Raw genomic sequence first — 22,867 nt, 5'->3', positions numbered from 1 at the left:
TAGGAGAAGCCCCACAGTGTGGTCCCTTTGAGAGGGGGAGCCCAGGCAGGGGTCCCCATGCTGCACCACACCCCACTGTTGGTTTGAAGTTTTCTTGTTTGGGTGGCCTGAGCTGGCCTGGCGCTCGTGGTGAGCCCCCTTCCTCGGCCTTCCAAGTGTTGCTATTACAGATACAGCTGGCATACTTGACTGAGAGAGGGCTTTGAAAAGTCGCCCAACCCTCGTCTTTCTTGCCACCCTAATCTTTTCTTAGTATTTTGGCATACAGACCCCTGTTTCCTTGTGACAGTTCTATGCATGCACACCATCATACTTCCGGTTTTTGTTAGCCCTTCTCACTATCTTTCCCATCCTAGCCACTCCCATCTTTCTGGTACCTCTGCTCTCCTGACACAGATTTCCTTACCTCCCCTTGTCTCCCACTCCCTTTTCTTAAATCTCTTCCTCCCCCTCATTGAGCCCTTTCTACCTTCATGTCATATATATTTATATACATACACACATATACACATGCAGCATATACATAAACATACACCATATACACATACATACATATCTATGGGTGCTGAGAACCAAACTTGGGTCCTCTGGACAAACGCTCCTTTTGTTGTTGTTAATGCTGCTGTTGTTGTCGATAATGATAATGTATGGGTGTTTTGCCTCCATGTTTGTGAGCTAGTTAGTTGTGTGCCTGGTGCCCACGCAGGCCAAAAGAGGCTTACAGACAGTTCTGGGCCACCATATGGATGCTAGGAATGGAACCTGGATCCTCTTGGAAGAGCATCAGTGCTCCCAAGCACTGAGCTATCTCTGCAGTTTCCCCTAGTTTTACTCTTGTACATGTGGATACCCAGTTTCCTCCATATGGCATATTCTGTTCCCGACCGTACGCTCTTGGCAAGATCAGGTACCTGGAGCCGTGTGTGCTCATTTCCATTGCTCTGCACCATCTTCGTGTCCAAATCACTTTACGAATAGCAGAGATGAAATGACAAGGCACAGACAGCACCCTCACAGTGCTGAGACTCGGTGAGCATTCAAGAAGCTCCAACAGGAAGGAGCTCGCCATGGTTTCCTGTGTTCCGGTCCTCGCTCCCAGCTTCCCGGCTCATTCCTGGATGGGTTATTTATTAAAAAATGCTCTCCTGTTTCTCCCTCACACTGATTCTTTTCCTGTCTGGTAAAACTATGCCCCGCCCTTTATCAGCTGCTCTGTCTTTGAAGTCAGCCAATGGTTGTACAGCTTGAGGCTGCTTGCCAGCTTCATCCAGGCCTCCGTTCTCTAAAGTGGTTTCTTCTTTGGGTGATACCAAGCCCGTTCAGTCAAGACATTTGGATATGGAGAGAGAGTGGGTCAGAGAGAACAAGACAGTCGCGGCTGGGGATTTGAAGGCGCTGTGAGGGCGTGTAGGAAGGCGTCTTCAGGGAGCACAGAAGCCAGGCTTGGAGGACTCCCCTGGTGGAGAAGAAACCTAGACACAGAATTTTTTAAACTGAATTTTAATTTTTTTTCTTGGGTGCTGGTGCCGAGCTGACGGTAGTTGTTTTTGACACATTCTTACTAATGAAGAACTGGGAAAGTCGATGGATGCCTAGTAACAGCTAAGCTTGCTTGTTACTAAGTACTTTGGCAATAGCATCAGATGCTGTAAAATATGAGTTACTTTGCTTATATCTAACAATTTATTTTGGGTGAATTCCAGAAAGTTTTAGACCAAGATATTTTTATATCTTTAAATATCTTGGCCTAAAGAAGGGGAAATAAATAAATAGTGTACGACAAACTAAGTAAATTTCCATCTCTTCATGGGGAAAATAGACTTCTAACTATATTGTATTTGTAATCTCTATAGGATGAAAAGAATACTCATATGTTATTATAATAAAAAGAAAAGGAATTTTAAAATTATACCTGCACAGTGACTTTAACCACCCTTCAAAAAACAAAGCACTCACATCTTGAAACATTAGAAGAAATAAGTGAGATGTCAGTATCTTTCCCTTGTTGCTTCATTTCTAGGGTTTTCTTCCCTACAACACTAATCCCCTTTGTTAGGTTCATTGGACATTTATTTATTTGTTGCATGGCAAAGTATGTGTGTGCAAGCCCAAGATTCATGAGTTGCTTCTCGCCTTCTACCATTTGAATCTTGAGGATGAAAATCAGGCCTTCCTGATTTTGGTGTCTCGCACCTTTGTGCTTGGAGGCCATCTTGCTGTCTGTAGTATTTCTTTCATATTCAAATGCGTGGATTTTTTTCTTTTAAGAAAGAAATGGTAGGGGTTTTTCATTCAGAGTGTAAATGTGTGTGTTGTGTATGTGTGTTGTGTGTGTTGTTTGTGTGTGTAGTGTGTGTGGTGTGTGTTGTATGTGTTGTGTATGTGTGTTGTGTGTGTGTTTGTGGTGTGTGGTGTGTGTGTGTGTTGTGTGTGTTGTGTGTGTGTTGTGTGTGTTGTGTGTGTGTTGTGTGTGTGGTGTGTGTGTGGTATGTGTGTGGTGTGTGTGTGGTGTATGTGTTGTGTGTGTGTTGTGTGTGTGTGTTGTGTGTGTGGTGTATGTGTGGTGTGTGTGTCTGGTGTGTGTGTATGTGTGGTGTGTGTATGTGTGTTGTGTGTGTGGTGTGTGTGTTGTGTGTGTGTTTGTGGTGTGTGGTGTGTGTGTGTGGTGTGTGTGTGGTGTGTGGTGTGTGTGTGGTGTGTGTGTGGTGTGTGTGTGTGTGTGTGGTGTATGTGTTGTGTGTGTGTGTTGTGTGTGTGTGTTGTGTGTGTGTTGTATGTGTGGTGTGTGTGTGGTGTGTGTGTGGTGTGTGTATGTGTGGTGTGTGTATGTGTGGTGTGTGTGTGGTATGTGTGGTGTGTGTGTGTTTGTGGTGTGTGGTGTGTGTGTGTGGTGTATGTGTGTTGTGTATGTGTTGTATATATGTGTTGTGTGTGTGGTGTGTATGTGTGGTGTGTGTGTGGTGTGTGTGTGTTTGTGGTGTGTGTGTATGTGCGTTGTGTGTGTGTTGTGTGTGTGTTGTGTGTGTATTGTGTGTGTTGTGTGTGTGTGTGTGTGTGTGTGTGTGTGTTTATGCCTGTAGATACACAGATGGGGAGGGGATAATTTCCCTTAGGAAAGGAGCAGGAAGCTAACTAGGGATGGTTGATCCTCTGATACCCAACACAGGACAGAAAAGCCTGAGGCGGCTTCTCGGTGTCAAGGCCAGTGTCAGCACCAGTGACTTTTATATTTCCCTGGGGAATCTGCAATCTTGACTTGTATTTCCCAAGACAGAAAAATAAACCATAAAGAGGCTCAATAAACCACCAGCAGAGAGCCCTTTTGAGTGACAGGAGCAGCGGAGAAAACCCCCAACATCGTGGGACACAGTTCAACCACAGCTGGGCCACTGTCAGACACAGCAGCCATGAGTCACATGGGACTGTTGATGTGTATAATTAATTAAAATTAAATAAAAATTAAAGTTCAGTTCCTCGGTCGCACTACTCACGTGTCCATGTGTGTCTCCTAGGGAATGGAGCAGAAACTTCCGTTGTCGGTGGCAATGAAGAGCTTAACCTGCATATTCCCTATGCAAAGATGGCTCCATACTTCAATTTATGCATCAAGGTGCAGGTAGAGTAGCACCCAGGTCTACGAGCCATGCTGCAACAGCGACACCTAGTGGTAGCAGCAGTGATATTCCACCTCCTTGCCCCAGCCGTAACTGTGGAGGTTAGGGAAGGTGGTCTTTTTATATGATCTGTCTTTTGAATTGTAAGTGTTCTAATACATATGTAGTAGTTTCTCATTAACATTCCGTCAGAAACTAAGAATATTGAGCACTTTTTCAAATGCATGGCCACCCACATTGTTTTACTGTTCTTTTTGTTGCTATTGAAGACAAGCCTTAGTCTGTGATGATCTGATAGGATGCATTGGGATTATTTCAATCTTCTAGTATCTATTGAGGTCTCTTTTGTGACCGATTATATGGCCAGTTTTGGAGAAGGTACCATGAGGTGCCAATGACAAGGCATATTCTTTTGTTTTAGGATGAAATGTTCTATAGATATCTGTTAAATCCATTTGGTTCATAACTTCTGTTAGCTTCAATATGTCTCTGTTTAGTTTGTGTTTCCATGATCTGTCTATTGATGAGAGTGGGGTGTTGAAGCCTCCCAATATTATTGCAATGTGTGCTTTGAACTTTAGTAAAATTTCTTATTGGTTTGTTGAAAGATTACTTTCTTGCTTTTTCAAGAGTATAGTTTTGCTCCTTGTGTTGGTGTTTTCCATCTATTATCCTTTGTAGGGCTGGATTTGTGGAAAGATGTTGTGTAAATTTGGTTTTGTCATGGGATATCTTGGTTTCTCCATCTATGGTAATTGAGAGTTTTGCTGGGTTTAGTAGCCTTGGCTAGAATTTGTGTTCTCTTAGGGTCTGTGTGACATCTGCCCAGAATCTTCTAGCTTTCATAGTCTCTGGTGAGAAGTCTGGTGTAATTCTGATAGGCCTGCCTTTATATGTTACTTGACCTTTTCCCTTTACTGCTTTTAACATTCTTTATTTTGTGCATTTGGTGTTTTGATCATTATGTGAGGAATTTCTTTTCTGGTTCAGTCTATTTGGAATTCTGTAGGCTTCTTGTATGTTCATGGGCATCTCTTTCTTTAGGTTAAAGATGTTTTCATCTATAATTTTCTTGAAGATATTCACTGGCCCTTAAATATGGGAATCTTCACTCTCTTCTATACCTATTATCCTCAGGTTTGGTCTTCTGATTGTGTCCTGGATTCTGGATATTTTTGGGTTAGGAGCTTTTTGCTTGCTTTTTGCATTTTCTTTGACTGTTGTGTCAATGTTTTCTATGGTATCTTCTGCCCCTGAGATTCTCTCTTCTATCTCTTGTATTCTGTTGGTGATGCTTGCATGTATGACTCCTGATCTCTTTCCTAGGTTTTGTATCTCCAGGATTGTCTCTCTTTCTGATTTCTTTATTGTTTCTATTTCCATTTTTAGATCCTGGATGGTTTTGCTCATTTCCTTCACTTGTTTGATTGTGTTTTCCTGTAGTTCTTTAAGGGATTTTTGTGTTTCCTCTTTAAGGGCTTCTAGCTGTTTACCTGTGTTCTCCTGTATTTCTTTAAGGGAGTTATTTATGTCCTTCTTAAAGTCCTCTATCATCATCATGAGATGTGATTTTAAATCAGAGTATTGCTTTACTGGTGTGTTGGGGGTGTCCAGGGCTCACTATGATGGGAGAACTGGGTTCTGACAATGCCAAGTAGCCTTGGTTTCTGTTGCTTATGTTGCTTATGTTCTTGCCCTTGCCTCTCACCATCTGTTCATTCTGGTGTTAGCTGGTCTTGCTGTCTTTGACTGTGGCTTGTCCATTGCAAGCCTGCGTGTCAGTACTCCTGGGAGACTCTCCGGGAGGAATTTGGGTATGGAGCGCTATAGCACAGGATCAGCTCTGGGTGCAGATCTCTTGGCCCCTTCTTGAGCTTTTTGTTTTGTTTTGTTTTGTTTTTTGTTTTTGTTTTTGTTTTTCAAGACAGGGTTTCTCTGTGTAGCCCTGGCTGTCCTGGAACTCACTCTGTAGACCAGGCTGCCCTCGAACTCAGAAATCCGCCTGCATCTGCCTCCCAGGTGCTGGGATTAAAGGCATGCGCCACCACTGCCCAGCTTAGCGTTAGTCTTCACACTGAGGCCTATGATCCACTTTGATTGGATTTTGTGGTGCTAATTTTTTAAAAAATCATAATGGGTGGACTGTAAAAAAAAAAGTAATAAATTTTTTTAAAAATTTTTTTAAAAATCAACTGCAAATTAAAGCAGGTGAGTCCACTTGGAATCTAATATTGATCTGTCTCCTGGGCGTTGTTACCTCTCCCTCACCACACCAAGTTCCAGAGGAGGCTGGGCAAGAGGTGGGAGTGGAAGAGGGTGTCAATCCTCTCCCTGGTCTCAGTACCAAATGAATAAGTTGTCGGCACGTCGTGGGGCTGGGGATGGAGGCTTGTGCTTCTCATGTCTGCTTCCGTGTGGACACAGAACAGTCATTGCTACCTCAGGTTTTGCAAACTACTAGATGCCCTAAGGCAGCGACTCTTAACCTGTGGGTCTCAATCCCTTTGGCAAACTCGTAACTCCAAAAATGTCTGGATTATGATTCATAACAGTAGCAAGATTGAGAAGCACTGCCTTAAAATATGCTGCCATGAGAAAAGCAAATACGGGTTAGGTTTTCTGAGGGACTCTTCTGAGATGGGTCGCAGGCTGAACACTAAGAGCCCTATCCTGGGTGTGAATTGAGAGTGAACACAAGAAATCAGGTCTCTAATGAGAGAAACATGGAGTCTCTCAGCCCTGAAGCACCTAAATTCCTCTAATAAACAAGCAAAGAAAACCTCCCAGGGACCCAGGCAGAGCTTGGCCAACGTCAGAGTTCTACAACACCATAAATCACTGCATTTGCAACAAACAGATCCTGAAGAATTATTTTGAAAACAACCTCCTCCCCCTCCCCCAAAAATCTTCCCTGGAGTAGAACCAACTCAAAGAACACTGGGAGCAAGGAAATGTCTTCCTGGGACGTATCATGTAATACATCTCTTTTTCAAAGAATCTACTTTTCTACTTCACAATGTATGGTCAACCCTTGCACCATTGAACAATATTATCTTAACAATTTACACATCGCATTCATTGAATGACCTGTATTTTTGTTAAGTCTTCCACCCCTCAGAGTCCTCAGTCAATCAGCATCTCTCTCTGGTTGCCACAAATTGCTTGTGATGAATGCCCTTCTCTGAGAGAGTCTTCCAAGAGCTCAGTAGGAAGCGCCTTCCTGTCCCTGCCCAGGAAATGAAGTGCTGTGGTATGGTTAGTTAGAGTCAATGGCACAAGGAGTTTCTGAACTCTGTTCTTTCTCTAACATTGCCTCCCTTGTCCTGACAAACCAGGCGGTTGAGGACACCAGTGTATCTCAGAATCTACCCTCTTTAAATGTGTGTGGCCTGCTCAGGGAAGTCTGGCCTAGCTATGATGAAGAATCCATTAAAGAAAAGCAACTATTCGAAGCAAAGCCATTGCAAGGATTCCCTGAAGCAGTGTGGAAATGTGGGAATGAAAAGCTAAGAAAAGATAGCTTTGAAAGAGCCTGGGGAGATTCCAGTGCTGGGAATCGTGGAGTAGAGCTGAAAGAAGGGTGTGAGAGAGAGGTGAGGGGAGGGGAGAGGCCAAGGAAAGTGGGGGAGGAAAAGAGTCATGATCAAGCAAAGCCTGGAGTCCAGAGGACTCATAAATAAACAATTGGTTTTTCGTGGGGCAAGACCCAGAGGAAATGAGAGATGGAGACAGTGGAAGAAAAAAGGAAGGAGACAGCAAGAGCAAAACCTCTTTGCAAGAAAATAAAATAAAATAAAATAAAGTCTTGCTCCCTCCCTGTACTGCCTAAGCCTTGTGAGAAAAACTCTCTGACTGCCTCTCTCAGAAACTGCCTAACTTTGGACCCTGACGTGACTTATCATAATCACCTAAATACTCTATTCAAGAGTCGTTTCGAATGCAGATAAAATCAGAATTTTCATGAGTAAGTGATCCTATTTGAGCAATTGTCTTCAGCAGCCAGTCAGGCAGTACAGCCAGTTGGTCATGCTCAGCACCCATCAATAACTGAGTACCAACCAGGAAGTCATGATCAGTGACAGTGACTCAGTGACAGCCAGTCGGGTAATCAACATCAGTCACTCAGAGTCAGCCAGTCATCATCCCTGTCCATGGCTAAGTGAATCAATGCCAGCCAGCTGGTGTTTGTCACCGCCAGTCAGTGAGTCAGGACAGTTTGTCTTTCTGTCAGTCAGTCACCATCACTGTCACTCAGACAATCCTTGACCACCAGTCAATGATGTAGTCACTGTTCGTGGATTAATGTTAGCTTAGTCAATGTGTTGGTGCCAGCTACTGTCGCTGTCCTTTTGTCTGTGTCAGTGATCCAAAGACATCCGTTAATGGGTCACTGGGGGGCCATGACTCAGTGGTGGTGTCAGTCAGTGTCTGTCAGTCAAGCAACACCAGCCACTGTCAGCTAGCCGGCCAGACTTATTTACACCATTGCAGGTTTCTGAGTGCTTGCCTGCTCTTTCTGTTTTTCTCAGCACCTTCTCTGTTTGAGACTTGGCACAGGTGTCCCTCCTCTATGTGTCTCCAAGAACTCACAACAAATTACTTACCCAGTGGGGTCAGGCCCATTGCCCTTCATTTCCAGCAACCCCGCCCCCACGCCCACCCCTCACCCCATCACACTTAGCCACTGTGACAAAGGGAGTTTCCTGAACTTGGAAACATCAGCTCAGATGTAAGGCAAAGGAAACAAGCCTGGCCTTTGACTTGAAAGAGCCTCTTCAACAGCCAAAGGGGTGTTTGGTGGTATCCTCCCCCCAACTGTGGATAAGCAGATAAGAGGGTCACCAAATAGGACAAGAGGTTGCTAGGGGCATCTTAAGGCTGGGCTCAATCCTCAGGTTTTAACATAGTTATGGATAGGTGTTCTGTCTGTCTGTCTGTCTGGACAATGGCCCTCCATCTTTTTGAAAGATCTGCTTCCCTCCTTCCAATGTCCACCCACTCTGTAGGTTTGTGAAGAAACTAACCCTCACAGTTTACACCCTTGTGCTAGCCAGAGGTGGGCGTGAGACCCAGGCTGATTGGTTCAGGAATGAGTACATGACCCACATCGGGGTACTCAGAACTCTTCCCTGGGATCTTTTCAAGGCTGCTTCTTGAATCTTTAGCTGAAAGGACATGTGATTGAATCTGCCTGCAGAATAGCTCGCATTGTCTAGAGAAAAGTCTAGAAGGAGACAGTAAGGGGGGGGGAGAAAGAAAGGGAGAAAGAGAGAAAGAAAGAAAGAAAGAAAGAAAGAAAGAAAGAAAGAAAGAAAGGAAGGAAGGAAGGAAGGAAGGAAGGAAGAATGGAAGGAAGGAAGGAAGAAAGAGAAAGAGAGAAAAAGAGGGAGGGAGGGAAAGAGAAAGAGAAAGGGGGAAAGAAGGAAGGAAAGAAAGAGGGGGAGGGAGGGAGAGAAAGGGAAAGAAGGAAGGAAAGAAAGGAAGAAAGAAAGGAAGGAAGGAAGGAAGGGAGAGAAAGAAAGAAGGAAAGAAAGAAAGAGAGAGAAAGAAAGAAAGAAAGAAAGAAAGAAAGAAAGAAAGAAAGAGAAAGAGAGAAAAGAGGGAAGGAGGGAGGGAGAGAGAAAAAGAAAGGGGGAGAGGAGGAAGGAAAGAAAGAAAGAGAGAGGGAGGGAGAGAAAGAGAAAGGAAGAAAGATAAAGAAGAAAGGAAGAAAGGAAGAAGGAAAGAAAGGAAGAAAGAATGGAAGGAAGGAAGGAAGGAAGAGAGAGAGAGAGAAAGAAAGAAAGCCGGCAATCAAAGAAGCAGATTCAAAAGGAAACAGATAAGAGACACCTGGTGGACTTTGCAGACAATGCCTCCATCTCTGGCCTCCTGCCATTTGCTTCTGCAAGCCAGGGTGGCAGCCAAGGAACCTTGCCTAATAGGACGTAATTGCTACCAGGTGTGGGTAGCTCTTGCTCATTTGGATGTGGATTATTCCCTGTGTGTTTGCTCAAATCTCTTGACTTCTGCACTCTAAAAGCCTGTATCAGGCCTGGGCGGAGACCTCCTGGGAAGACCCCCTCATCCTCCAGGAGGGGCCTAGCACCTGCTCTGGATGCCCACAAGTTGTTTGATGTTGTTTGGGTTCTACTATAAGGTGTGTGTTTAGTGCATGTGCACATTCATATTTGCATGTGCATGTATGCTCTAAACCGCACATGCTTGCGTGTGTGTGTGTGTGTGTGTGTGTGTGTGTGTGTGTGTGTGCGCGCGCGCGTGCGTGCGTTCATGTCTTGGACAATGAATGACCTCTTTTTTTTTTTTAAGATTTATTTATTATTATACATAAGTACACTGTAGCTGTCTTCAGACGCACCAGAAGAGGGTATCAGAAATCACTACGGGTGGTTGTGAGCCACCATGTGGTTGCTGGGATTTGAACTCAGGACCTTCGGAAGAGCAGACAGTGCCCTTACCGGCCAGCCCAATGAATGGCCTCTTATCGCTCAGTGTTTTGCTGTGAGTTCACCCTGGGTGCTGAGAATGCTCTCTTTGTGCCTACCTTCTTTCTAGAATTTCATAGAAGGTGTCCTGTGCAATTACACAGGACTCTACTTAGAAGAGCCCTGTGCTTGGTTTAATGCTCCGCTGTCACCATCTTGAAATTCGTAGTCATTTAAAAGAGACCCTATGCTTTTACTGTGCACCAGACCCCATGGATTACATACCTGAGGCTGGCTCCCTGGAGCCCCCTTATGCTGGGATTTATGATGCCCATGAATGGCTCCAAGTCGCTAAATCCTGTACCTTCCTTGTTCCTTAAAGTCCCTTCCCCCACCCCTAAGATCTCTGACACTCCCTTCTACTCCATTAGGGGACTTTTTCTCTCAGAGGCTACCAGCCCCTGTGGCTTCATCCAAACTACCCATGCCAGTCGACATCTGGTCCATGGCGCTCCATCTGACTTCACATCAAACTGAAGCTGACATTCACTTTTACTGAGAACAGTACTGAAAGAAGCAGCTTTTCTTGCTTGTACTGCTCAACACTTAAATTCTGTGATTCAGCTTCAAACCTCCTACCAGATGGAGCCTCAGGGGAAAGTGCAGCCTGGTCCCTCTGGGGAGAGACACTGAGAACTCCCTCTGCTTCTGGGTTTCGAAGAGGGATCTCTCTCTGGAGACTCTTCGGTGGATCTGGAGTGGGAACTGGGTCTAGCAAACTGATGAGCAGCCCGTGGTCTTGGGAACAGCCTGCTCATTAACTTGTGATGAGTCCAGCTATTTCGGGGGGAGGGGAAGGTAGACTGTAGCATATCACAGCTGCCCCGCCCTGCCCCCAGAGAGGAAGTACGGAAACTGGACATTAGCCAAGACTTCTCACCCATCCTGTTAAACTTGGGGTTGGGGGAGTGGGGAACAGTGGAGAAGAGACCTGACATGAGAAATCAGCACATGGTTTGACAATGGAGTCCAGGTGTGGAAAAAGTGGTTTATTTTTGGAGCATGGTAACAGCTATGCAACGAGGGATGGTCCATTTGTGTCTCTCATCCACGGTTTTGTGTCACAAGGACATACTAAGACTTTGGAATTTTCCAAAGGTGATTACATCTGAGATGTGCTGTTTCTCCCCCCGCCACACACACACACACACACCTCTGTTCCCCTCTTGTACTTTTCTTAATCACCGTGAACCAAATAAAATAGCTTTACAGCTTACTAAAACTCAAACTTGCCTTCAGAGGAAGCAGTTTAAACATTTCCAACTGTAACTTTGCAATGCATTGATTGGAAGCAGGGAAGAAGGACAGGGAATCACACAGTGGCTCTAACAGTCTTTTGAAAAGGAAACACACACACACACACACACACACACACGAGACAAAAAACTTTCAGAGGATCTAGAAAGAGTGGACCCTCTTCAGGACAGGGGACTCAAGGTAAGAAGCAACACTCTGAGAACAGCATATGCTTTGAAAAGGAAGTGAGGAACAGATCTGTAAGAAGCCACGCTAAGAAGTTGGTTTTAAAAGACGGAGGATTTCCAGGACGCCATATGGCTTCCCTGGTGCCAAGGAGTCAAGTTTACCATGAATACCGCAACAAGTGTTTTTCCTGAGGCATACATTTGCTATGTCAACAAACATGACTAGTAATAAAGGGGTGCTTCCCAAATGTGCCTATCACACTGCAGGGACCTGGAGGCTTCAGCAAAGAGTTCCCATTGGCAGGTCCCTTCTGGCTCTCTCTGACTAAGTGAACTACCAACCCCCTCATGAACAAATGAGTTACAACCTGGCAGGCTACCACTGCAACTGAAACATGTGGGTGCTGCCTCCGAATGCTGGGCCCATGCCCCAGCAACACTGGATCATTTCTTGTCCCTTGTAAATGAATGAGCTTCTTTTACCTCAAAACCCAGAGCCAAACATTATCTAGGAGACACAACTAAGTAAAGTTGCAATAAACTTCCGCCAGAATCCAAGTCTCTGCTGACCCACCTGGAAGCTGGTTGTTGTTGTTGTTGTTGTTGTTTTGAGGGGGTGGTGGGTAGATTGGAATCTTATCTCTGTAAGGTACAATTTAGAAGAGTTTGTAGAATCACCACAAAGAAAGGCTGATTTAAAAAAAAAAAAAAAAGCCAGGCTGAGTCTTGAGCAAGGCCATGTGCGTGTGTTCATGTTTGTGTGCCTGTGTATGTGTGTGTGCTGTGATATTTGGGTAATATGGTATGTATGTACAAAAAGAATAAAGCCCCAGTGAGAAGACCCTTAGGGTCAGGTGCCCCTGGGACAGCTCCACAGTAAAATTTACACAACAAGGCTGGGGTCCCCTATGAGTGAAATTAGCAATAGTGACTTAAAAACTCAGACAGCAATACCTTCCTTCCCATGTCACCTGAACACATATGTTAAACATCATTTGACACCACAAAAGTCAAGATTGATTTACCAGCCTTTTTCAATCTTTCAACTACAATGACATGTTAAGTTCTCATGGCTTTCTGGAGTTCTAAACACACACACACAAAACACACACACACCACATACATACACACACACAACACATACATACACACACACCACATACACACACACACACACACACACACTTACACAGCAAGAGTTTATATCAGACTCAGCTTGATCGCCTTAATTAACGGTGATGACCAGCTGAAATATTTGTGGATGCTTAGAACCAGATACAGATGTATTCTGGACAAAGCCTTCCAAACACAGCGAAAATCAGCCTGTTTATGCAGCAGGCCCTGTCTTCAGGGAGCATCCCCAAGATCCGCACGAGTAGTAGTCACCACTGAGGATGAGAAAGAAGTCTCCCACCGACTACATTTGAAGAAAATGCGTCCAACCACAATGACACATCCAGATTAACAAGCGTTTCGTATCCCATCCGTCCAAGCTGCCAGTCAAGCCTGGGCCACCACCCCTTGCAGTGTTATGAACATATCCTCTAAGGATCCCCCAACGGAGTCTTTTGGGATCTCTGCAGGAGGGTGAGCATAGTCATGTCTGAGAGCAGAGGATCCGAGGCCATCACAGGGTCCTCTTGGTCTGATGGGAAGAAGCTGCAGAGCGCAGCGCGTGTTCCCCCGCCATTGGCGGCGGGTTGTGCTGACCCCGAAGGTCCTCTAAAGGTGTCCTCGTCACAAGCCGACTCGGCCCAGACTGAGTGGCTCAGATAACGATAGGAGCTGGGCAGGAGGGCCCACGGGTCTTCCAGCGGTCTGCGCTGGGGAGGCAGGTCACTGTGCATGTTCCTGGAACAGTGTCTGTCCGACAGCTGGGCCTGTGGGCAGATAGGGGACCCGAGATCTCCCGGAGAGAGCTGGCTGTTCGAAATCCGAAGGCTCCGCAGACCTGCCGACCCTGTGGTGGCAGCACTGCCAGCGCGAAGGGAAGGCGAGGCCCAGGACGTGGGGCCATCCGTGGGTATCCAGTCTGGCCCACGCGACCGGGACGTGACGCCGCTGGCCACGGTGTCGTTGAAGGTCAGTCGAGCGAAGCTCCTGTTCAGAGCTGCCAGGGCCGTGGGCTGCGGGGCTGGCGGGAGGTTGTGCGCGCTGGGCTCCCTGGGAAGCAGCCGGGCTGATGCGGGACGGCTCCGGGCACTCGGTGGCCACGGCTCCTCGGTGCCACCACCTGGCCAGGCCCGCGTCTTGGCACGGAGTTCATCGGCCACTGACAGCTGCCCGTGGTGCGGTCTCTCGGGGTGATAGAATCTGCACTTGACCCCGTAGGTGCATTTCTTGCCTAGAAGAGGTAGGGTGGAGGGGACGCGGGATGAGACCTGGGGTGAGCAGAGGCTATGATGTCTACCCCATGTCCTTCCCCAGGCCTCAACTGCTGCTTTCCACCCCGTGAAAGACTCAGGTCTGGAAGGTGACCGAGGTGGAAAGTGTTCTGGGATGGGTGAAAGATACAGTGCCCAGAGCTCTGTAACCCCCAAGGCCAGCTAAGCAAGTAAATCGGGAACTTCTTTGAGCAGAGTCTGAGGCCAAACTAGGTCTACCTCCCCAGGAGTAGACTAGACATTAAGACTAGAACCCGCAGTAGGGTTGCTGGTGGTGCAAGATCTTGCATCTAGCACTGCCTCGGTTTCCACTAATGGCACATCCCCCTCTCCCGCATTAACAATTGCCTTCTCCCTATACCTGTTCTGACAGGGGTGGGCAGAGTACCAAATAATTGACCATCTAAACCCAATCACTTCAACCCGACATTCTGGGCCAGCCCGAAAGGACAATCACGTTAATTCTAACAAGAAACGATTTTGAATGTCGCTCATGTCCTAATAGAAGGCTCATAAACCCAAAAGGCAGGAGCACTAAATACCTTGACAAGGCAGATAGGGAAAGAGCTATTGGGCAGTTAGCTTGGATGAAACCCTTAACTCTGAATGGCTAGTATTGACTAACTTGGTAAGGGTGGGAGTAGACCAGACAAGGGGGCAGGTTAAGAGCATATACCAAGGATGTCGTGAAGTATCTAAAAGTAAGAGCAGAGGATGTATCTGTGCCCCCTGAGTGTGGCTCTACATCCAACCCTCATGGGTGTCAGTTCATCCTTAGAGTAGTCTTGCTGGCGTACTGCAGTCTGGAAATGCAAGTTTTCTCCCCAAGGTCAGGTAGCTGATTGAGGGCAGAACTTGCTTGGGCTGGAAGCCAGATTGCTGTCTGCCAGGTTAGAGCTTCCCACTTGCTGCCAGAGCCCATCAAACCTGGGTGCTACCCACCATAGGGACAGTGCTGCCAGGACGGCTCTGGGGGCCTTGGCTTCTTGCTCAGGAAGTTGCTTAGTGTTGGTCCACGGCGGCCCAGGGGGTCATCGGGAGGCATGAACCTGAAAAATAACCACAGAGGGGCCACTTCAAGAACGAATGGGACTTACCGTTGGTATCTATATGGGGGCTTGGGAGAAGGAGGCCTGAGCCACCCAAGAGGATAAATACCCAGATGGCACGACCATGCAACCAAGAAGGTCTGTGTACCACAGCATCCCTTCACCACAGCCCCTCCCAATGCTGGCCAGGGGGTACAGAATCATCTTACAGCTTCTTACACAAATGCAGACTGAAGCTTTGCGCGGCCCCTGTTAGGCAGAATTAGATTTTTTTTTTCCTGTAATTTACACGTTAACAAGTTCCTAGGTGATTTTTATGCAAGAAAAGAAGAGCTTGATGCTTGGGCTCCCACCCCTCCCCATCACCCTAAGTCCAAGGAGTTGACAGACAGCTCCTAGGAGGCGTGGGAACTATGTAAGCCCCTTAGAGGCTTCAGGCTTGATGATGGTTAATCTCAACTGTCAACTTCCTGAAAATAACCTGGAAGACAGGTCCTGGGCATGCCTGTTAGAGAGTATCTTTATCGGGTTAAACGAGGTGGAAAGATGCATCCACTGTGGGCAGTGCCATTCCCTAGAACTAGAATCCTAGACTGTCTATAAAGGAACTAGGTGAACTGGGCCAAAGCATTCATCACTCTCTTCTTGTTGACTGCAGAAGTGATGTGGCCAGCTGCCTCAGCTTCTGATCACTATGACTTCCTCTCACTGTGATAGGTTGTAATCCGGAACCATGAATCAAAATACCCCCTTAAGTTTGTTTTTTATCAGGGTATTTTATCAAAGCAATAGACCAAGAAATCAAGACAGACTCCTACCACCCTCTCCTCTTATACCATGCCTCTCATCTCTGGTGTCTGCAGATGCAGGGTCAATATTGACACTCTAAGACACCAGCAGGTAAGCAGAGGAAGCAATAGCCCCATTCTTTACAAACTCTGGGTGTGGAGGGACCTCTGGGCTTGGGGTTGTCTTGGCCCTGCACACATGGTCCTCTGATGCCTGCCTGTCTCCTGCTTGCTCCTCCTCTCTGGCACAGAACCTCAGCAAAGAAGGGACTGTGTTTTCCAAATGCTCAGGGCACAAAGCAGAACCTAAAATAGCTCAGAAGCTGGGCACTAGTCACTTATACCTGTAATCCCACTATTGTGAATGCTGAGGAAGGAGAATTGCAAGTTCAGGGCAGCCTGAGTAACTTAGTGAGACACTAGCTCAAAATAAAATTTAAAAAGGGTTGGGGGAGGGGTACCAATGTGCTTGGATAGCGTGCTTACCAAATGTACACAAAGCCCTGCATTCAGTGCCACAGAAACAAAATGCCTCTGGGGAAAAAAATAATAAAGACAAACAAACAGAGGCCCTCCCATTTACTAAGATCCTGCATTTCCAATAAATCCCTTTGTCCCCAGGAGCCCCTTCCAATCCGTGATGAAGTTCTGGTGGAAGAAATGGGGAGAAGCGTTGCCTTTGACAGTTACCATCTCACAAAGGCTGAGTGAGTCCCACCCTGCAGAGCTGAGTGATCTCTGACCCAGTGCAGACTCCAGGGTTCAGCTCCAGCCACACAGCTGGCTTCTTTGTAGAGTTGGGACCTGATCAAGAATCTGAGGAGCCGCCCACTGCAGTTATTAAAAGTTCTCAGAGGATTACCCCCTCTCTCTCAGAGCAAGAGCTGCCAAGAGTACCAAGAGGGCCCTGTGGACATGCCCAGGGCACTGAGGCGGGCGCCCTCACTCACAGGCTGTCGGTCCCTGCCTTCTGACCTCCTACTCTTTAGCAGAGAGCCAGGCATTAGGAGGACTTGGCTAGGAGGGCCCCTGGCTGTCACCAGGCTAGAGGCAGCCATGGCCCATGAGCCCTCAGTGAGGATTTCTGGAATCTCATTTCCTGACTTGCCAGATTTGCTTAGACCGAGAAAAGCCTCGGTCCGAGACAGAGAAGCTAGACAGAGAAAGCCTCTAGCTGGTGAATCTGGAAATGACAGTGGGGGTGACTACAGTGCAGCTGCTGAAACATCTGTCCTGGGTTCAGGGGGGAATAGCTTCCCAGGTGCAAGAACAGGTGGCAGTGGGGAAGGGGCATGTCCACACCTGTCCCCAGGAATAACTGTTACCCCGTATAGGACACAGTTCTCTCTAGGGTCCACTCTACTTCAGCAGGGCAGAGCCTCTGAGGAAATCACTGCATAGGGTCCGAAGCCTTAGCTCTTTCCACTGTACTACACCACCTCCCCGGCTTTGGGATCACGCACTATTCTCTTATACTCAAGTGAACCGAATGCCACTTGGAGAGCCTCTTTCTCTCCTTTCGACCCCGCTTTGCCTGGCCCATAGTTATTGTTCATTCATTCCTACACCCATCCACCCCTGGATCATCCCAAGCATGCTGGGAACACACCGACTGAACAGGCATTCTGTGTCATTATAGGGTCAAAGACCTCATCTCAAACCACATGCCAGGAGGCTAGTCAGAGATCACAGAGTAAGAGTCAATTGATTTTTGCCTGGAACAGAAACCAAAGGGCTTGCTTGGCTTGAAGCTCAGTTGGTGGAATGTTTGTCTGGGATGCACAAAGCCCTGGGTTAATTTGATGCTTAGCATGGCATAGACTGGACACAGTGGCCAGTGTAATACTTAGAAAGTGGATGCAGGAGGACCAGAAGTTCAAGGTGATCCTTCACTACATAAGTTCGAGCGAGACCAGCCTGGGATATGAAAAGAGTGCCTCAATTGGTATTTTTGAAAGATTCGTTTGTATTATTTTGATTATGTGTAACTGTGTATGTCTGCATATGTGAGTAGAGATGCTTTTGGAAGCCAGAAGTATTGGATCCCCTGGAGCTGGAGTTAGAGAGGATTGTGAGGTGGCTGGCCTGGGTGCTAAAAACAGAACTCCGAGTCCTCTGGAAGAGCAGCAAGTGCTCCTAACCACTGAGCCACGTTCTCAGCCTCAGGCAGTGTTTTTAAACTCGAAAGAACACATCACATAGTTGAAATCCCTCCTCCATTAAAACTTTTTTCATTTTAATTTTTACTTTTTAGATTTATTTTTATTTTATTTCTATGAGTGTTTTGCCCCTTCCCTCCCTGCCCCGTGTATCTCTCTCTCTCTCTCTCTCTCTCTCTCTCTCTCTCTCTCTCTCTCTCTCTCTCTCTCTCTCTCTCTCTCTCTCTCTCTCTGTGTGTGTGTGTGTGTGTGCCACATGTATGCCTAGTACCTGTGGAAGCCAGAAGAGGTCATCAGATCCCCTAGAATGAGAGTTAGGGTCGGTTGTGAGCCACCGTGTCAGTGCTGAGAACCAAACCTGGGGTTCTCTGTAAGAACAATAAGTGCTTTTAACCACTAAGCCCGCTCTGCACGACGATTGACTTAAGGCTCTTACTTGAAACAAAGTGCTGCCTTCAGGAGAAACAAACACAAGAGAAAGGACACCCCTCGGGACAGAGCTGATCCCTGGCCTGAAGCTGATCCCTACCCCTTACCTGTCATTTACAAAGGAGAACATGAGCAGCCGCTGCTCGATGAACCATTTCCACTCCGGGTTTTCGTTCTGCAGGTCCCGGTAGTTGTCATTGGAGACAATGATGCCATCCTTCTCATAGGCCACCTTCACGATGTAACGGTCATCGTAGCAGACTACTCGCTTCCCGTTCACCTTGCGGGATGGGGTATATACCAACACAGCTTGCCGCTCCAGCTCCTCCAGCACGTGTTGCTCTGAGGCCATGGGTGGAGACTTGACTCAAGGCTCTGTGTAAGGACCTATCGCCTAGCCCAGGAACCCACCCTGAGCCATCTGCCTCCATCCCTGCTCCAGCCCACCAGAGCTGGACAGAGTCTAAGGGGCTATAGACTGGCTTCAGCCCCACAGTTTCCCCCTTCTTCCTCCTGAGTGTTGGGATTCTCATCCTCACCACCAAGGCTGACTTAACATTTAATGCCTACAGTCCCAGTATCGGGAAGTAAATGCAGAAGGAACAGGAGCCAAGGTTACAGGAGACCTTGCCTCAAACTACACAAAAGTGCATAGTACAATACACCTAAAGTACTTGTAATAAAAAGCATCATGGACTCAGAATGGGGTGTGCCCTGCCTGGAACACCCTGCGGCCCATCCCGGTCCAAAGCCTCACTTCCCCTAAGATAACCTGTTATAAAACGTAATATTGACAGCTCCCTTCGCTTTTATTTTCACAAATACACATGCGAAAGGACCATTTCCAGTGTGGTCCTGCCTTAGACTTCACCCAATGAAACACTCCTTACCCATGCTTCTGTAATGGTTTCTTTGTTCCCTTACCATATGGTGATGTGGTCTGCGCATGCTCACATGCTTGCTACTTTCAGCCAGAGAGTCTCTGGCATGGATATTCAGGGAACCACCCGGGGCAGATCTCTAAAATATATTCTGGCCTGCTAGGCATAACGTGATCCCTTACAAGGTTTTATTTTGCATTTATTTCTGGTTATTCTTGGGATCGAGCATCATTGCCTATTTTTATTGCCCAGTTACGGATTTCTTATATAAAAGGTTTATTTATGAACTAGGTCATCTTTCTGTGGGTTTCTGTTCCTGCCTCATTAATTTCGAGTAAAATGTAAGGTGTAGGGCTGGGGAAGTGACTGAGTTGGCACGGTGCCTCCCTGTACCTGCATGAAGCTTGGGGTTTAATCCCTCGCTGCATAAAATGAGCCGTGGTGGCCTGCACTTGGCACTGGAAAGCAGAGACAGGAGGGTCAGGCCTTCAGGACGGTACAGCCTGCGGCAGTCTAGACTCTTCTTTCTCTCACACTTTCTCATTTCTGTTTGTTTGCTTTTGGCAGTGGTGTTTGTTTGCGGGCCAAAGCTTTTATCTCAATGTGGCCAATTTTATTCTTTGTGTGTGTGTGTGTGTGTGTGTGTGTGTGTGTGTGTGTGTGTGTGCCAAGTATGTTAGCACACATAGTACTTGGGAGACTGAGGCAGGAGAATTACTACTAATTTGGCTATAAAATGAGTTCCAGGCCAGCTATGGCTATATAGCAAAACTCTGTCATAAATAAATAAGCGTAAAGAGGTCAGAGGACAACTTTTGAGTTGGCACTTTCCTTCTCCCCCTTGGGTCCCAGGGATCCAACTCAGGACATGAATCGTATAGAAGCAATAGTCGAATGGCACAAAACAGCCACACTCACATTGGAAGTGGCTAGGAGATGGCAGCCAGATTTCAGGTGTTGACAGATTTTAGGAAGACAGAAAGCAGAGACAACAATACAGTGTTGAGGGAGCCACAGCCCAGTAAATGTCCACCACTATCTCTATAAAAAAAGAGGAAGACATTGCTAACAAGGAGAATGGCCTCACTGTGCTATTCTCTGGGAATAAAGTCCTCATTGTCCTTCCACTGGGGTGTGTGGTAGACCCAGGGGCCTTGCTTCCTGTCTGTTTCAAGAAGGTGATTTGGAAAGGAAAACTGTCAGTAAATGCCCAAGGTCATCCCTGCTTCTGGGAAGAAGCCTCATTCTAGAAAAGAAACCCAGAGCACACATACAGGTATGTATCTGATCAGACTGGGTTGGTGAGATGGATCACTGGGTAACAATGCCTGCAGCTAAGCCTGACAACTCCCATGACAGGAGAGAACTGACTTCTGCAAGCTCTTCTCCAACCTCTACTTGCATGTGTGCACATGAACATACAAATGCACACATATGTGCACACACATGCACACACACATGTATACACACAAACAAATAAACAAAAAAATGTGCCTTTTAAACCAAGCTTTCCTATGAAAATTAAAGACTGACAAAGAAATCAACAAACTTTAAGAAAGAAAGTCTCCGATCAAGAAAGACCAAAATGAGTCCGGGCGGTGGTGGCACACGCCTTTAATCCCAGCACTTGGGAGGCAGAGGCAGGCAGATTTCTGAGTTCGAGACCAGCCTGGTCTACAGAGTGAGTTCCAGGACAGCCAAGGCTACATAGAGAAACCCTGTCTCGAAAACAACAACAACAAAAACAAAACAAAAAAGACTAAAATGAATAATTAGAACTAATCATAAAAAATAAAGACTAAGGAAAATTAAATAGAAATCAAGAGAACTTTTTAAAAGATCTACATTAACATAGAAATATCCAAGAACATACATGATCCATGAGAATATTGGCTTACTTAAAAACAAACAAATAAATAGGTGACAAGAATCTATTAGTGACCACAAATACAATTTAAAATAAACTAAAAGTCTGGAGAGATGATTCAAAGTGGGCTGGTGATTATCTAGCATGCATGATGCCTGGGTTTAACCCCTAGTACCACATAAACCAAGCCTGATGTTGCACATCTGTAATCCCAGTGCTATGGACGTAGACACAGGAGGATCATAAGTCCAAGGTCATTGCAAGCTACATGTGGAGTTTGAGGCAAGCATGGGCTATATGAGACATTGTTACACACACAGAGGGAGAGGGCTACCTTTGGCTAAAGTCAGAAAGGAAAAGTCAAGCAAACTTTCCAGAATAACCAAGAGGTAGCCACCATGCCTGTTGTTGACTTGGCTGAAGTGCGACCATAAAGGTTTAGCACCTGAACTCTTGTGTAAGCAAGCAGAATGAGAAAACAGCAAGGGCTGGGAGTATGGTTAGGGAGAACACTGTAGCATGTGAAGGCTGTGTTCAAGCCCCTTGGTGGCAACATAAATAATACTAATAATAATAACAATAATAGTAACAAAAATCTGTTTATTTAAACCATAGTGTCCTACTAGTTATAGTGTAGAATATCAACCAGCTTTAAGAATTAAAGTGGGGCTGAGGCCCTTTCATCTCTGTCTCTCTAGACTTACTTTTAGGAACCCCTCTTCCCACCCTACCTCCATTCCTTGGAGAACTCTACCTCTTGGTGCAGACCCAGGGCCCCCTTTGGTCTTTCCTACTGACCCTCTCACTTTCCCCTTCCAGCTCATCTCCATTCCTTGTGTCAGTTGTCAGGGCACAGAAACTTTTTCTACCAGGAACCCCCCAGTGGCCATCCTGGCTGGAATACAGGTAGGCAGTCTTGACTGTTCTTCCCATCCTCCATTACAGTCTCTTCAGACTTACTATTGGTTTTGTAGCAGCCTGACTGCAGGAGCCCCTCCTCACACCACATCTTCACTCCCTGAGAACTCCACCTCCCCAATAACCTCAGCTCTGACTTTTCAGTGGAGATTCTGAAAGCCAGAAGGGCCTGGACTCGACAAATTTTGAGAGGCCATAGATGGCAGCCAGGACTACCACACCCAGTAAAATTATCAATCATTATTGACTAAGGAAAAGAATTTCATTATTAAAAAACAATTTTAAGGAATTTCTATCCATCAATCTAGCTCTATAGAAGGCAGTAGAAAGAAAACTTCCATCAAAGAGAAGGTTAACTATACCTAGAAAGATAAAAGGAATAAATAATACCAAAGGAGTTAATAAAAGGGGAGAGGGAATTCATACATACCACAACAATGAAATAACATGAATTAATAAACACTCCTCATTGATAAGTCTCAATATTAATGGTCTCAATTCATCAATAAAAATAGATTGGATTAAGCTTTGAGCAGTAGCAGTATCGTAGCCAATGAGGCTTATCCAAGGCACGATTATTGCTAATTGAAAACTTTTCCCAATACCCCATCATGACAACTTGAAATATAGTCGGCATTGACAATTTTTGACAGTCTGTATGGAAAAAAGGAAAAAAAAATAGGTTGGATTAGAAAGAAAAACAGGATCCATATTTCTGTTGCATACAAGAAACACACCTCACCATCAAGGGTAGACATGGGGCTGGCAAAATAGCTCAGCGGGTAAGAGCACTGACTGCTATTCCAAAGGTCCTGAGTTCAAATCCGAGCAACCACATGGTGGCTCACAACCATCCGTAATGAGATCTG

General features: G+C 46.2%; 1 protein-coding gene and 1 non-coding gene across 3 annotated transcripts in view; one reads left to right on the top strand and one right to left on the bottom strand.

Annotated features, from left to right (window-relative positions):
- Positions 1-11,067: 11,067 nt before the first annotated feature.
- Positions 11,068-22,867, bottom strand: part of Zc3h12d (zinc finger CCCH-type containing 12D) — a 40,643-nt gene continuing 28,843 nt past the window's right edge. For both annotated transcript variants that reach the window (XM_031380349.1, XM_031380350.1), the window contains exons 4-6: positions 18,440-18,674; positions 14,850-14,956; positions 11,068-13,867 (exon numbers count right to left, since the gene is read on the bottom strand). In XM_031380349.1, coding sequence (XP_031236209.1) covers positions 13,068-13,867; positions 14,850-14,956; positions 18,440-18,674 — 1,142 coding nt within the window. In that variant the 3' untranslated portion in view covers positions 11,068-13,067. The remainder of the gene's footprint in view (positions 13,868-14,849; positions 14,957-18,439; positions 18,675-22,867) is intronic.
- LOC116097943 lies at positions 22,523-22,661 on the top strand. Its single transcript, XR_004121609.1, has one exon. It is a non-coding gene; the product is annotated as a U4 spliceosomal RNA (small nuclear RNA).

This window comes from Mastomys coucha, unplaced genomic scaffold (genome assembly GCF_008632895.1).
Source record: "Mastomys coucha isolate ucsf_1 unplaced genomic scaffold, UCSF_Mcou_1 pScaffold2, whole genome shotgun sequence".
Taxonomy (NCBI): Eukaryota; Metazoa; Chordata; class Mammalia; order Rodentia; family Muridae; genus Mastomys; species Mastomys coucha.
This window is presented reverse-complemented; position numbering and strand designations above follow the sequence as displayed.